The sequence below is a fragment of the Callorhinus ursinus genome, unplaced genomic scaffold, assembly GCF_003265705.2.
Source record: "Callorhinus ursinus isolate GAN/ISIS: 27379988/994484 unplaced genomic scaffold, GSC_fseal_2.0 scaffold27, whole genome shotgun sequence".
Lineage (NCBI taxonomy): Eukaryota > Metazoa > Chordata > Mammalia > Carnivora > Otariidae > Callorhinus > Callorhinus ursinus.
This window is the reverse complement of record NW_027397089.1, coordinates 13,194,869-13,209,654: the sequence shown is the minus strand read 5'-3', so window position 1 is coordinate 13,209,654 and position 14,786 is coordinate 13,194,869. Positions and strand designations below refer to the sequence as shown.

General features: G+C 38.3%; 1 protein-coding gene across 5 annotated transcripts in view; it reads left to right on the top strand.

The window, feature by feature from the left end:
- The window catches only part of SLCO1C1 (solute carrier organic anion transporter family member 1C1), a 75,096-nt gene that overhangs the window by 30,188 nt on the left and 30,122 nt on the right, over window positions 1-14,786 (top strand). For all 5 annotated transcript variants that reach the window (XM_025879886.2, XM_073877895.1, XM_073877897.1 and 2 more), the window contains one exon: window positions 11,530-11,654. In XM_025879886.2, the coding sequence (XP_025735671.1) occupies window positions 11,530-11,654 (125 nt within the window). The remainder of the gene's footprint in view (window positions 1-11,529; window positions 11,655-14,786) is intronic.

Genomic DNA, 14,786 nt, shown 5'->3' with positions numbered 1-14,786 from the left:
ATCAATTATTGAAGGCCTACCCCCAACTGTGTTTAGCTTTATATGTGTTAGCTCGTCTGACTCATGAATTTAACAAATACATATTGGTCATTGTTCTAGGTAATGGGGATAGAGTGGAGACAAAAATCTCTGCTCTCGTGGATCTTATGGGGAGGAGACAGATAATAAACAAATAAATAATGATATAATATGCCAGATAATGTTAAGTGCTATAGAGAAAAATAACTTTCTCAAGACACATGAAGAGTATGTTGTGGGGAGGGAGGATTGCAGTTTAAGGTAGGGTTGGCAGGGGATGGCTCACCAAGATGACAACACTTGGGAAAGACTGAAGGAGATGAAGGGGAGAGCCTTGCAGATAACTGGGGAAGAGAGGTTTTTGTGCTGACTGAATGACGAATGTAAATTTCCTGCTGCAAGAGGGAGTCTGGCATGTGGATGAACTGCAAGGAGGCCAGGCTTCTGTGGCTGAAGTGGGATGAGAAGGGAAAAAGGAGAAGCCATCAGGGTTGTTTCTCAAACTTTGATGGGCATTTGTATCACCTGAGGCTCTTGGTAGAATGTAGATTCTGATTTAGTAGCTGTCCCATAGAGTTTGGTTTCAGCTGGTGCTGCTGGTCTGCAGACCTCACCTTGAGCTCTAAGGTTGCAAACAATGGCAATGACTTCAGCTTCTTTTTGGAATGAGATGGGAAGCCAGTGGAGAGCTTTGAGCAGAATGACATGACCTCACTTACATTTTTTTAAGGGTCATGCAGACTGCCGCTTGAAAAAATAAGTCTGGTGGAGGAAACTTAGAAGTAGGGAGACTATTTAGGAGACTATTGTATCAGAGTCAAGACTGTGTCCGAGTTTGAATCCAGGTCAGAACTAAAATCCCTGATTTAAAAGCATTTAAACCACTCGTCCCCTGTTCAATTACTTTTCTGTCTCTTTATCCAACAGAGCCTAAATAGGCACAGATTACACGGATACCCCCATTTACCAGTAAGAAGATTGAAATTTGAAGAGGTTGATTTTTCTAGCGTGTTATATATAGTAATTAGTGACAAAGGAGATACTTGCATAAAATTCCACTTATTCAAAATCTAAATAATTGTTATGCTTATGCATAACAGTTGCATTTTAATAGAATGAATTGAGAAAGCTCAAATAATTTAAAAATTTTAAAGTACTACGTAATCATTACTGATACTCATTTTTTTTAAAGATTTTATTTATTTGAGAGAGAGAGAATGAGAGATAGAGAGCACGAGAGGGAGGAGGGTGAGAAGGAGAAGCAGACTCCCCGCTGAGCAGGGAGCCCGATGAGGGACTCGATCCCGGAACTCCAGGATCATGACCTGAGCCGAAGGCAGTCGCTTAACCAACTGAGCCACCCAGGTGCCCACTGATACTCATTTTAAGAGCCTTGAGGCACTGTAGCAGTCTATATTATGTTTATCATGATTTTAATGCCAAATATTCTTCTGTAAAGCTAAGAATTGAAAAACAATTATCCTCCATAAGTGGCTCTTAACCTATTTTGGTCAGAGAACTATTTGATAAATGTAACAAAAACTATAAACTTCTTCCCTTAAATACTAACATACTACAAAAATGTTCTTTTTCTTTGGGGTTCATGGAACCATTGAGGTGTAGGTTATGCAACAGTCTGAATATTTTAATAATTCAATATATCTCTTCCTTACATGGCTGAGTAGGTTGTTAATATTTAAAAATATTACTCTGATTACTAGTCTTTAGTCATGTGGTACCTGAACAAAAGGAGAATCAAGATGAGGTTGTGATGTCCTTTTATTAGGTACTGCTTCCCTGAGGATGCAGTGGAACAGAGAATTTGGCTCATGAAGGATAATTTGAGAGGGGGTGTGGCTGGGGAACTCAGAATTAACACAGTGCTACCATTCAGCATGACTCTTCTATCCAGCTGTTACTGTAACCTTACATTCAGAGGAAAGGTGGAATTAGAAATAACTTAGAGCCAGATCAATAAACTGTAGAGGAAAGCAATGCCATCCAGATAAATGGATCAAAACCCCCACATATTAAAGGAGAGGAAAACGGAGGCAAAGTAGGAAGACCCTAGGCTTACCTCATCCCATGAACAACGAACGCTAGATAACTATCAAATCATCCTAAATACTCCAGAAATTGACCCGAAGACTGACAGAACAAACTCCACAACTAAAGGGAGAGAAGAGTCACACTGAAGAAAGTAGGAAGTGTAGTGACCTGGTTTAGGGAAGATCAGATCAGATTGCAGGTGCTGAGGAGGGAAGGGAGATGTGGTCGCAGAGAAGGACAAGAGAAAGAGAAGCACATGGGGGAATACACAAGGAGAATGTTTCCCCCATAGCCATTGGCTTGGAAAATGAGAGGGGCTGAACTTCATGAGTTCTTGGAACCAGTGGGGCATAATGCTTGGAGTTTTAAAGGTCAGCAAGTTTCACTGGGATAAAGCCCAGAGGGTAATGTGCTGCTTCTGAAGAGAAGGCAGGCAAACAATCCAGGGGCATACAGCATGGAAATAGTGATCTGAAGAACGCCTAGGGCACACAACAGGGACATTATTTGCTCTTCTTGGAGCATGTCCCTGAGAGATAGAACTCACAGAGATACCTCTCTGAAACAAAGGAGCTGGCTGGGCATTCCCCACCCCTACCACCCCTTAGCATAAACACAGAGCTCCCTCAGTAAGCAGCACAGTGCAGACGCTGGCTGCCTAACTTGCTTATACCAAGCCCCACTCTGGCAGGACTGCTCTTCTCAGTCAAACTTGCCAGTCCCAGTCCTTTCTGGGCCCCTACCCCAGAAGACCAGCACAAGCCCCTGCCCACACCACATTTCCCAACCAGAGAGTTCTGCAGGACCTTGGTTCTGGTGGAAGCGGTGTCAAGTCTCATTTCATAAGCAGACCAGAGCACACCTAGTTAAAACTCACCACATTCAGGCCAGGGACCAAACAATGTCCACCACAGGCAAGGAGAGTCTCAGAAGAAAGCTCAGATAAAACACAACAGAAAATTTATTTGAGGAAATAATAGCTGAAAACTGCCCTAATCTGGGGAAGGAAACAGACTTCCAGATCCAGGAGTTAAAGAGAACTCCCATCAAAATCAACAAAAGCAGGCCAACACCAAGATTTATTGTAATTAAATTTGCAAAATATAGTGATAAAGAAACAAAAAGGCAGAAAGACAAAATAAGTCCTTAACTTATAAGGGAAGACCCATAAGGCTAGTTGCAGATTTCTCAACAGAAACTTGGCAAGTCAGAAGAAAGTGGCATGATATATTCAAAGTGCTGAATGGGAAAAATCTGCAGCCAAGAGTACTCTATCCAGCAAGACCAACATTCAGAATAAAAGGAGAGATAAAGAGTTTACCAGATAAATAAGAACTAAATGAGTTCTTTACCATTAAAGCAGCCCTTCAAGAAATATTAGGGACTCTTTTAGTGCAAAGGAGACCAAAAGTAAAGATAAGATCAAAGATATATCCAGAAACAATGACAAAGGAAGTGATAAATGGCAATAAATACATATCTATCAATAATTACTTAGAATGTAAACAGTAAAAAGACCTAGGGTATCAAAGTATTTTAAAAAATCTATCTATCTCATTCTCTCTCTCTCAAATAAATAAAATCTTTAAAAAAAAAATCTATCTATATGCTGCCTCTAAGAGACTCATTTTAGACCTAAAGACACCTGCAGATTGAAAGTGAGGGATGGATGTCAAAAGAAAGAGTAGCAATACTTATATTGGACAAACTAGACTTTAAAACAAAGACTATAACAAGAAACAAAGAAGAGCACTATCTCAAAATAAAGGAGACAATCCAATAAGAAGATCTAACAATTGTAAATATTTATGTGCTAAACATGGATGCACCCAAATACATAAAACAATAACAATCATAAAGGAACTAACTGATAATAATACAATAATAGTAGGGGACTTTAACACCCTACTTACATCAATGGACAGATCATCTAAACTGAAAAGAAATACAGAAAAATGACATTGAATGACACCTATACCAGATGGACTTAAATATATTCAGAACATTCGATTCTAAAACAACAGAATACACATTCTGTTCAAGGGCACATAGAACATTCTTCAGAATAGATCATATATTAGGTCACAAATCAGGCTTCAACAAATACAAAAAGATTGAAATCATACCACACACCTTTTCTGTTTTTTTTATTTTTACATTTTTTTAATTTTATGTATGTTAATCACCATACATTGCATCATTAGTTTTTGATGTAGTGTTCCATGATTCATTGTTTGCATATAACACCCAGTGCTCCATTCAGTATGTGCCCTCTTTAATACCCATCACCAGGCTAACCCATCCCCTTACCCCCCTCCCCTCTAGAACCCTCAGTTTGTTTCTCAGAGTCCATAGTCTCTCATGGTTTGTCTCCCCCTCCGATTTCCCTCCCTTCATTTTTCCCTTCCTGCTTTCTTCTTCTCCTCCTTCTCCTTCTCCTTCTTCTGCTTTTTTAAACATATAATGTATTATTTGTTTCAGAGGTACAGGTCTGTGATTCAACAGTCTTACACAATTCACAGCGCTCACCATAGTACATACACTTCCCAATGTCTATCACCCAGCCACCCTGTCCCTCCCACCCCCCACCACTCCAGCAACCCTCAGTTTGTTTCCTGAGATTAAGAATTCCTCATATCAGTGAGGTCATATGATACATGTCTTTCTCTGATTGACTTATTTCACTCAGCATAACACCCTCCATTTCCATCCACATCATTGCAAATGGAAAGATTTCATACCTTTTGATGGCTGCATAATATTCCATTGTATATATATACCACTTCTTCTTTATCCATTCATCTGTCGATGGACATCTTGGCTCTTTCCACAGTTTGGCTATTGTGGACATTCCTGCTATAAACATTGGGGTGCACGTACCCCTTCAGATCCCTACATTTGTATCTTTGGGGTAAATAACCAGCAGTGCCATTACTGGGTCATATGGTAGCTCTATTTTCAACTTTTTGAGGAACCTCCATACTATTTTCCAGAGTGGCTGCACCAGCTTGTATTCCCACCAACAGTGTAGGAGGGTTCCCCTTTCTCCACATCCGTGCCAACATCTGTTGTTTCCTGACTTGTTAATTGTAGCCATTCTGACTGGTGTGAGGTGATATCTTATTGAGGCTTTGATTTGGATTGCCCTGATGCCAAGCGATGTTGAGCACTTTTTCATGTGTCTGTTGGCCATTTGGATGTCTTCTTTGGAAAAATGTCTGTTCATGTCCTTTGCCTTTTTCTTGATTGGATCATTTGTTCTTTGAGTGTTGAGTTTGATAAGTTCTTTATAGATTTTGGATACTAATCCTTTATCTGATATGTCATTTGCAAATATCTTCTCCCATTATGTCAGTTGTCTTTTGGTTTTGTAGACTGTTTCTTTTGCTGTGCAAAAGCTTTTTATCTTGATGAAGTCCCAATAGTTCATTTTGGCCCTTGCTTCCCTTGCCTTTGGCGATGTTTCTAGGAAGAAGTTGCTGCAGCTGAGGTCAAAGAGGTTACTGCCTGTGTTCTCCTTTAGGATGTTGATGGACTTCTCACATTTAGGTCTTTCAGCCATTTGGAGTCTATTTTTGTTTGTGGTGTAAGGAAATGGTCCAGTTTCATTCTGCATGTGGCTGTCCAATTGTCCCAACACCATTTGTTGAAGAGACTGTCTTTTTTCCACTGGACATTCTTTCCTGCTTTGTCAAAGATGAGTTGACCATAGAGTTGAGGATCCATTTCTGGGCTCTCGATTCTGTTCCATTGATCTATGTGTCTGTTTTCGTGCCAGTACCATACTGTCTTGATGATGACAGCTTTGGAATAGAGCTGGAAGTCCGGAATTGTGATGCCGCCAGCTTTGCTTTTCTTTTTCAACATTCCTCTGGCTATTCGGGGTCTTTTCTGGTTCCATACAAATTTTAGGATTATTTGTTCCATTTCTTTGAAAAAAGTGGATGGTATTTTGATAGGGATTGCATTAAATGTGTAGATTGCTCAAGGTAGCATTGACATCTTCACCATATTTGTTCTTCTAATCCATGGGCATGGAACGTTTTTCCATTTTTTTGTGTCTTCCTCAATTTCTTTCATAAGTATTTTATAGTTTTCTGAGTACAGATTCTTTGCCTCTTTGGTTAGATTTATTCCAAGGTATCTTATGGTTTTGGGTGCAATTGTAAATGGGATCGACTCCTTAATTTCTCTTTCTTCTGTCTTGTTGGTGTATAGGAATGCCACTGATTTCTGTGCAGTGATTTTATACCCTGCCACTTTACTGAATTCCTGTATGAGTTCTAGCAGTTTTGGGGTGGAGTCTTTTGGGTTTTCCACCTAAAGTATCATATCATCTGCAGAGAGTGAGAGTTTGAGTTCTTCTTTGCTGATTTGGATGCCTTTGATTTCTTTTTGTTGTCTGATTGCTGTGGCTAGGACTTCTAGTACTATGCTGAATAGCAGTGGTGTTAATGGACATCTCTGCCACGTTCCTGATCTTAGGGGGAAAGCTCTCAGTTTTTCCCCATTGAGAATGACATTCGCTGTGGGTTTTTCATAGATGGTTTTTATGATATTGAGGTATGTACCCTCTATCCCTATACTCTGAAGAGTTTTGATCAAGAAAGGATGCTGTACTTTGTCAAATGCTTTTTCTGCATCTATTGAGAGGATCATATGGTTCTTGTTCTTTGTTTCATTAATGTATTGATTGATTTGCGGATGTTGAACCAACCTTGCGGCCCAGGGATAAATCCCATTTGGTCGTGATGAATAATCCTTTTAATGTACTGTTGGATCCTTTTGGCTACTATTTTGGTGAGAATTTTTGCATCCATGTTCATCAAGGATGTTGGTCTATAATTCTCCTTTTGGATGGGGTCTTTGTCTGGTTTGGGGATCAAGGTAATGGTGGCCTCATAAAATGAGTTTGGAAGTTTTCCTTCCATTTCTAGTTTTTGGAACAGTTTCAGAAGAATAGATATTAATTCTTCTTTAAATGTTTGGTAGAATTCCCCTGGGAAGCCATCTGGCCCTGGGCTTTGATTTGTTGGGAGATTTTTGATGACTGCTTCAATTTCCTTAGTGGTTATAGGTCTGTTCAGGTTTTCTATTTCTTCCTGGTTCAGTTTTGGTAGTTGATACATCTCCAGGAATGCACCCATTTCTTCCAGGTTATCTGATTTGCTGGCATAGAGTTGCTCATAATACCATGAACATTTTTGACCACAACAATATGAAACTAGAGGTCAACCACAAGAAAAAATCTGGAAAGACCACAGGTACCTGGAGGTTAAACATCATACTACTAAACAGTGAATGGGTCAACCAGAAAACCAAAAAGGAAATGAAAAAATACACTGAAAGAAATGAAAATGAAAACACAATGGTCGAAAACTTTTGGGATATGGCAAAAGGTATTCTAAGAGGGAAGTATAAAGCAATAGAGGCCTACCTCAAGAAGCAAGAAATATCTCAACCTAACCTTACACCTAAAGGAGCTAGAAAAAGAAATACAAATGAAGCCTAATGCCAGCAGAATGAGGAAAATAATAAAGAGCAGAAATAAATTATATAAACTCTAAAAAAAAAACAGATCGATAAAACCAGGAGCTGGTTCTTTGAAAAAATTAATATTAATAAACCTCTAGCCAAACTTATCGAAAAAGAAAAGAGAAAGGACCCAAATAAATAAAATCACAAAGGAGAGGGGTGCCTATGTGGTTCAGTTGCTTAAGTGGTTGTGTCTGCCTTTGGCTCAGGTCATGATTTCAGTGTCCTAGGATTGAGCCCTGCATCAGGCTCCCTGGTCAGTGGGGAGTCTGCTTCTCCCTCTCCTTCTTCCCCTCCCGCTTGCGCGCTCTCTCTCTCTCTCTAATAAATAAAATCTGTTTAAAAAAATCACAGAGAGAAAAGAAACAACCAACACCACAGAAATATAAACAGTTACAAGAGAATATTATGAAAAATTATATGCCACAAATTGGACAATCTAGAAGTAGATAAATTCCTAGAAACATAAATTACCAAAGCTGAAACAGAAAGAAATGGAAAACTTGAATAGACCTATGACCAGCTGAGGTACTGAATCAGTAGTCAAAAACCTCTAAACGAATAAAAATCCAGGGCCGGTTGGCTTCACAGGGGAATTCTAAGGAAGATCTAAAGAAGAGTTAATACCTATTCTTCTCAAACTATTCCAAAAAATAGAAAAGGAAGGAAAACTTCCAAATCCATTCTATTAGGCCACCATCACCCCGATATCAAAACCAGATAAAGACTTCACTAAAACAGAGAACTACTGGCCAATATCCCTAATGAACATGGATGCCAAAATTCTCAATAGAATACTAGCAAACCAAATCCAACAATACATTAAAAAAATTGTTCACCACGATCAAGTGGAATTTATTCCTGGGTTTCAAGGTGGTTCAATATTCAGAAATCAATCAGTGTGATACACCACATTAATTAAAAAAAAAGGATAAAAACCATATGATTATTTCAGTAGATGTAAAAAAAAGCATTTTTCAAAGTACAACATCCATTCATGTTAAAAATTCTCAACAAAGAGTTAGAGGAAACATATCTCAATATAGTAAAGGCCATCTGTGTAAAACCCACAGCTAATATCATCCTCAGTGGAGAAAAACTGAGGGCTTTTCCTCTATGGTCATGAACAAGACAGAGATATCTTTTCCCACCACTTTTATTCAATATGGTACTGGGACTCCTAGCCACAGTAATCAGACAACAACAACAAAAAAAATAAAAGGCAGGCAAATCGTCAAGGAAGAAGTCAAACTTCATTATTTGCAGATGACATGATATTCCATATAGAAAACCTGAAAGACTCCACAAAACAATTGCTAGAACTGATAAATTCAGTAAAGTGGCAGGATACAAAATCAATGTACAGAAATCTGTTTCATTTCTGTTAATAATGAAGTAGCATAAAGAGAAGTTAAGGAATCAATCCCATGTACAATTGCACCAAAAACAGTAAGATACCTAGGAATAAACCTAACCAAAGAGGTGGAAGACCTGTACTCTAAAAACTATAAAACACTGATGAAAGAAATTGAAGATGACACAAAGAAATCGAAAGACATTCCATCCTCATAGATTGGAAGAACAAATATTGTTAAAAATGTTTATACTACCCAAAGCAATCCACACATTTAATGCAATCCCTATCGAAATACTACAAGCAATTTTCACAGAACTAGAATAAACAATCCTAAAACTTATATGGGATCACAAAAGACCCCAAATAGCCAAAAAAAAAACCTTGAAAAAAGAAAATCAAAGCTGGAGGCATCACAGTTCCGGACTTCAAGTTATATTACAAAGCTATAGTGATCAAGATAATATTGTACCAGCACAAAAATGGACATACAGACCAATGAAACAGAATTGAAAACCCAGAAATGAACCCACAACTATATGGCCAACTAATCTTCAGCAAAGCAGAAAAGAATATCCAATGGGAAAAAGACAATATCTTCAAATAGATGGTGTTGGGAAAACTAGACAGCAACATGCAAAACAAAACTGGACCACTTCCTTACACCACACACAAAAATAAACGCAAAATGGATGAAAGACCTAAATTTGAGACCACAAACCAGAAAAATCCTAGAGGAGAACATAGGTAGTAACCTCTTTAATATCAGCCATCTCCTTTCTAGATATGTCTCCTGGAGCAAGGGAAACAAAAGCAAAAATAAACTATTGGGTTTTTAGCAAATTGAAAGCTTCTTCACAGTGAAGGAAACAATCAGCAGAACTAAAAGGCAACCCATGGAATGGGAGACGATATTTGTAAATGACATCTGATAAGGGTTAATATCCAAAATATATAAAGAACTTATAAAACCCAACACTTAAAAAACGAATGCAATTTAAAAATGGGAAGAAGACATGAATAAACATTTTTCCAAAGAAGACATACAGATGGCCAACAGATGCATGAAAAGATGCTCAACATCACTAAACATCAGGGAAATACAAATCAAAACGACAATGAGATATCATCTCACACCTGTGAGAATGGCTAAAATCAACAAAACAAGAAAAACAGGTGTTGGTGAGGATGTGGAGAAAGGGAGAACCCTCTTGCACTGTTAGTGGGAATGCAAACTGGCACAGCCACTGTGTGAAAAACAGTATGGAGGTTCCTCAAAAAGTTAAAAATAGAACAACCCTGGGGCATCTGTATGGCTCAGTTGTTAAGCGTCTGCCTTTAGCTCAGGTCATGATCCCAGGGTCCTGGATCGAGCCCTCCATCGGGCCCCCTGCTCAGCTGGAAGGCTGCTTCTCTCTCTCCCACTCCCCCTGCTTGTGTTCCTTCTCTCGCTCTCTCTCTCTCTGTCAAATAAATAAATAAAATCTTAAAAAAAACGTAGAACAACGCTATGATTCAGTAATTGCACTACTAGGTATTTACCCAAAGGATATAAAAATACTGATTCAAAGGGATAAATGCACCCCTATGTTTATAGCAGCACTATCTCCAGTAGCCAAATAATGGAAACAGCTCAAGTGTCCATTGACGATGAATGGATAAGGAAGATGTGCCGTATGTATACACACACACACACACACACACACACACACACACACACACACACTCTGGAAAATTACTCTATCAAAAAGAATGAAATTTTGCCATTTGCAATGACATGGATGGAGCTAGAGGGTATTATGCTAAGTGAAATAAGTCAGCCAGAGAAAGACAAATACCATATGATTTCACTCACATGGAATTTTAAGAAGCAAAACAAATGACCAAAAGGGAGAGAGAGAGAGGGAGGGAGGGAAACAGACTCTTAACTCTAGAGAACAAACTGATGGTTACCAGAGGGGAGGTTGGTGGGGGGATGGGTTAAATAGGTGATGGGATTAAGGAGTTCACTTGTGATGAGCACCTTGTGTTGCAGGAAGTGTAGAATCACTATATTGTACACCTGAAACTAATATTACACTGTATATTAACTAACTGGGATTTAAATAAAAACTTAAGCCCCCAAACCCCACATATCATCATCAGTTCTCTAGAATCAGCAATGCAGTTGTTCTACTAAATTTACAACTCTAAATCCAGTGTGCAAGACCATAGTTTTCAATTATTTCTTTTCCGCTGACTTAGAGATAATCATGATTTTATCAAGTGTTGGATATTTTTTATCGGGAGCAGGTGATTTGGAGTCATTATTTTTACATTAAAATGAACCCTTGTATTTTCTTTTACTACACTGGGTAATTGGTTCAGATAGTGGAAATAACAATGAGCCAGACTTTCTGGCTGTCTAGACCTTCAGGTCATTGTTGTTAAATGCTGGTTTGGTTTTAGTGATTCAGATTCAGGGGTAGCTGCAAACTCAAACACGTGCCCTAATGAGTCATGTAGTGTCCATATAATATTTTTAGCATGATGTTAAATGAGTCTGTAGTAAAGAAAACATTCTTTTTGTACAGGTACAGATATGAAAAATACTCTCCTTTCTCTAATTCCACTCTCAGCCTCTCTCCATGTCTTTTGGAGTCAGACAGTCAATTACCTCTCTCGATTATAGAAAAATCACAATCCAAAAGGACTGATGGTAAGATGATTTTTTTTACTTGACTAAGAAAGCTTTTAAAAAAGAATTTATATGTGCTTTAGGATGGACAAAAATTTCTGTGATTTTTTTTTCTGTGAAAAGCTTTACTACTTAAATTGGGTTATTATAGTGCCATAAAAATTCCTAGAATATAAGGCAATATATGATGAGATCCTAAGAGAATATGCAGAGATTCAAATATTATGGAAAGGGGCATTAATTGTCAGTGACAGAAAAGCTCCCAGTGGTTCCAAATAAGGTGGGCCATCAAATCAGGATAAAACTAGCTTGGCACATACAAATCTCAGTCCATTGCTCAGCTATGAAATATAATTTTCCCCCAGATCTCAATTGAAAATCTGTGTCCAGCCCCTTTCCATCAGAATGACAAAAATTTCATCTCAATTTGTCCCTAACCTTCACCCTTTCCTCCAAGGGTTGCTTACATTCTGGGGAGCTTACATAGCAAAGGGGGTGGTTGTGGGAGGGGCCTCTTAGTGTTATCAGTCCCTGGTCAACTTAGATATTTAAAATCCCTCTGGCCACAGTGTTTGGTCATACATGTCATTTTAAGACCATCCTATGTCTACCTTCCTGTCCTTTTTAGCACAGCAACTCTCTCTAATGTAGAAGTGACAGTCTTGGAAACTTGGAAATAGTTCTATTTTCCACACAAGACAGGATGCAGGGAATTTTGTTAGAATGTCTAGAGTTCCATATGGCTGACCCATATTCCATATCAATGCATTGTGTGAGCCACCCTTGGGAACATGGGAATCCTCTGGAAACCCTTTGAGGAGTCAAAAGCAGGGCCACAGTGTACAACCGTCTCAGCTTTTGGGTCTTGATACCTTCCTGGGCTCTACCTGGCCATGGTGGCACAGGTTCTCCCTGCTCATGGAGTCCACACATCTACCCACAGGTGTCTGCCATGTCTCCAGGATGCTATAGAGACAGGAGCTCAAATGCCCTTTCTACTGCCCTTCAGCATTGACATGCTCTGCGCTTCCTCTTCACCACTCCCACCTCACTCCCTGCTCCTCGCCTCTGGATTGATTTCTTTATAGGCAGTGTGGAAGCTTCTCTTTGATCTACCTGTTAGTCATGCAAATATTTTACCTATATCATAAAACTAATTTCCCCTAATATCCTCATCAGTGCTTTCTTTTGAGATGTCTTTTTCCCTGAGCAGTGAACACTTGAAGTCTGGTTATTTGAATGAAGGGAAGGGCCAGAGGATTAAAGGAAATCTAGAAATATGAGGGGAGGAGGTAGGGAAGATGTAATCATGTAAAAAGTTTACCCCATCCCGCTGTATGAAAAGAAGCAGAAAAACACCCTGGAAGGAGAGGGAGGAGGTTTGAAGATATTTTGTTTTTGTTTTTGATAATCACAAAAGATGTGATATAAATGGCAATACAACTAATTAGGACATATTTAAACCTTTAATATTAAGAAGAGAAACGTAGGGTTTAGAGGCAGGAATTAAAATGTTTTTAGTGGGAAGAGACAAGTTATGAGACAGGTATACAGTATAAGACTCACAACTCAATCTTTTTCTTTAAATGAGGTCTTGCTCCCTTAAAGTCATAGACTTATGTGGACATCAGACATAGTGGATACAAAGTTCATCCTAAAAATGATAGTGGGGTAAATATAGGGCTCTTCTCAAAAATGCTCCCTGTACAACTTCCATTCCCCCCACAACACTGGAGAGCAGAGCTGTCCAACAGAACTCTCTGCGACGGTGGAAATGTTCTATATCTAGTTTGTCTGATAGAGCAGCCATTAGCCACATGTGACTGTTGAGTACTGTAATATAGCTAGTGTGACTGAGGAACTGAATTTTTAATGTTCTGTAACCTTAATTTACATTTCAGTAGCCACATGTGGTGTGTGGCTACTATACTGGAAAGCACAGATCTAAGATGTCTTCCCCTATCTATAAGACTTCCCTACCAACAAGCTTCTTGGGATCACAGAAATGTTAGAGGAGTAGGATTGATATTAGAATTAGGTTGTTTGGTTTTTTTTAGAAAAGGAATTAATATTATATTTGTGGGGAGTGGAATGGAAATCCACAGAAGATAAATTAAAAAAAATGCTTGGTCACTTGGCTACATTTCTAGAAGAGGCAGAGTTAGGAAGTAACAAGACTATACACACAATAGACTTTGTCACACAGTCTGACTCATCTGCACAAACGAATTCACCTCAGTTCTAAATAACCCATATTTTACCTTCAAATTTTACTTTAAGGGCTACTAGTAAGTGGAAATAACTCCTACCTCATAGGATTATTAGGAGAATTTAATTTTAAAAATGCCTGCCAATCACTTAGCCCAGTGCCTGACAGAAAGGGAGCATTCAGAAGTGGTGATTGTTGGAGATAGAAAATATTATCATTTTTATTAAAGTGATTAAACTCTTCAAAGTGTATTTCACTTGTGATATGGGAGTTAATTCTCCAGCTTCACATGATTATATCAAGACATGACTTCTACAAAAGCATTTAAAAATTGTTAGCTTTGAATTTCATTCTAAGAAGACTGCCGAAAGGTTCTTTCTGTTGGAAGAGTTATACTACTAAAGCATATAGGGTTTTAAATTTTTATGTGAAGTTAGGTTCCTTAACATGAGCCCTAAAAATGGTTATTCACTGTCAAACAATTGTGATGCTGCCCAAAGTTGAAGTATCACCCATATAAAATTTTGAATTTCAGATAAAACTTGGTCAGCAATAAAATTACAAGTGATTTCTGTTGAAAAATTGAAAAGTTTAAAGATTAAGGGGAGAAAATCCTTCATTCAAAATTTTGTGTTTTGTCCCAGGCAGGATATTGAATGTTATTGGAGCATAGAAATTCAAAGGATTCAGTGTAAATATAGAATAAAAAAGAGAAAATAAGCAAGGCATCAGAAAGAAGAATCAAGAGTTCCTTGATCAAAATCTCTGGGGTATTTACATTGCCTAAAACATTGAAGCCAAAATATTTTCCAAACTTGCTCTGACTCCTATCAAATTATGTCTATTGAAAATTTCACTTTTACATCCTAATCCAATTTTAGGACAGCTTGTAGAAATGCAGAATAAATATTTAACTTTGATACTGATCTAATTTCATTCCTATT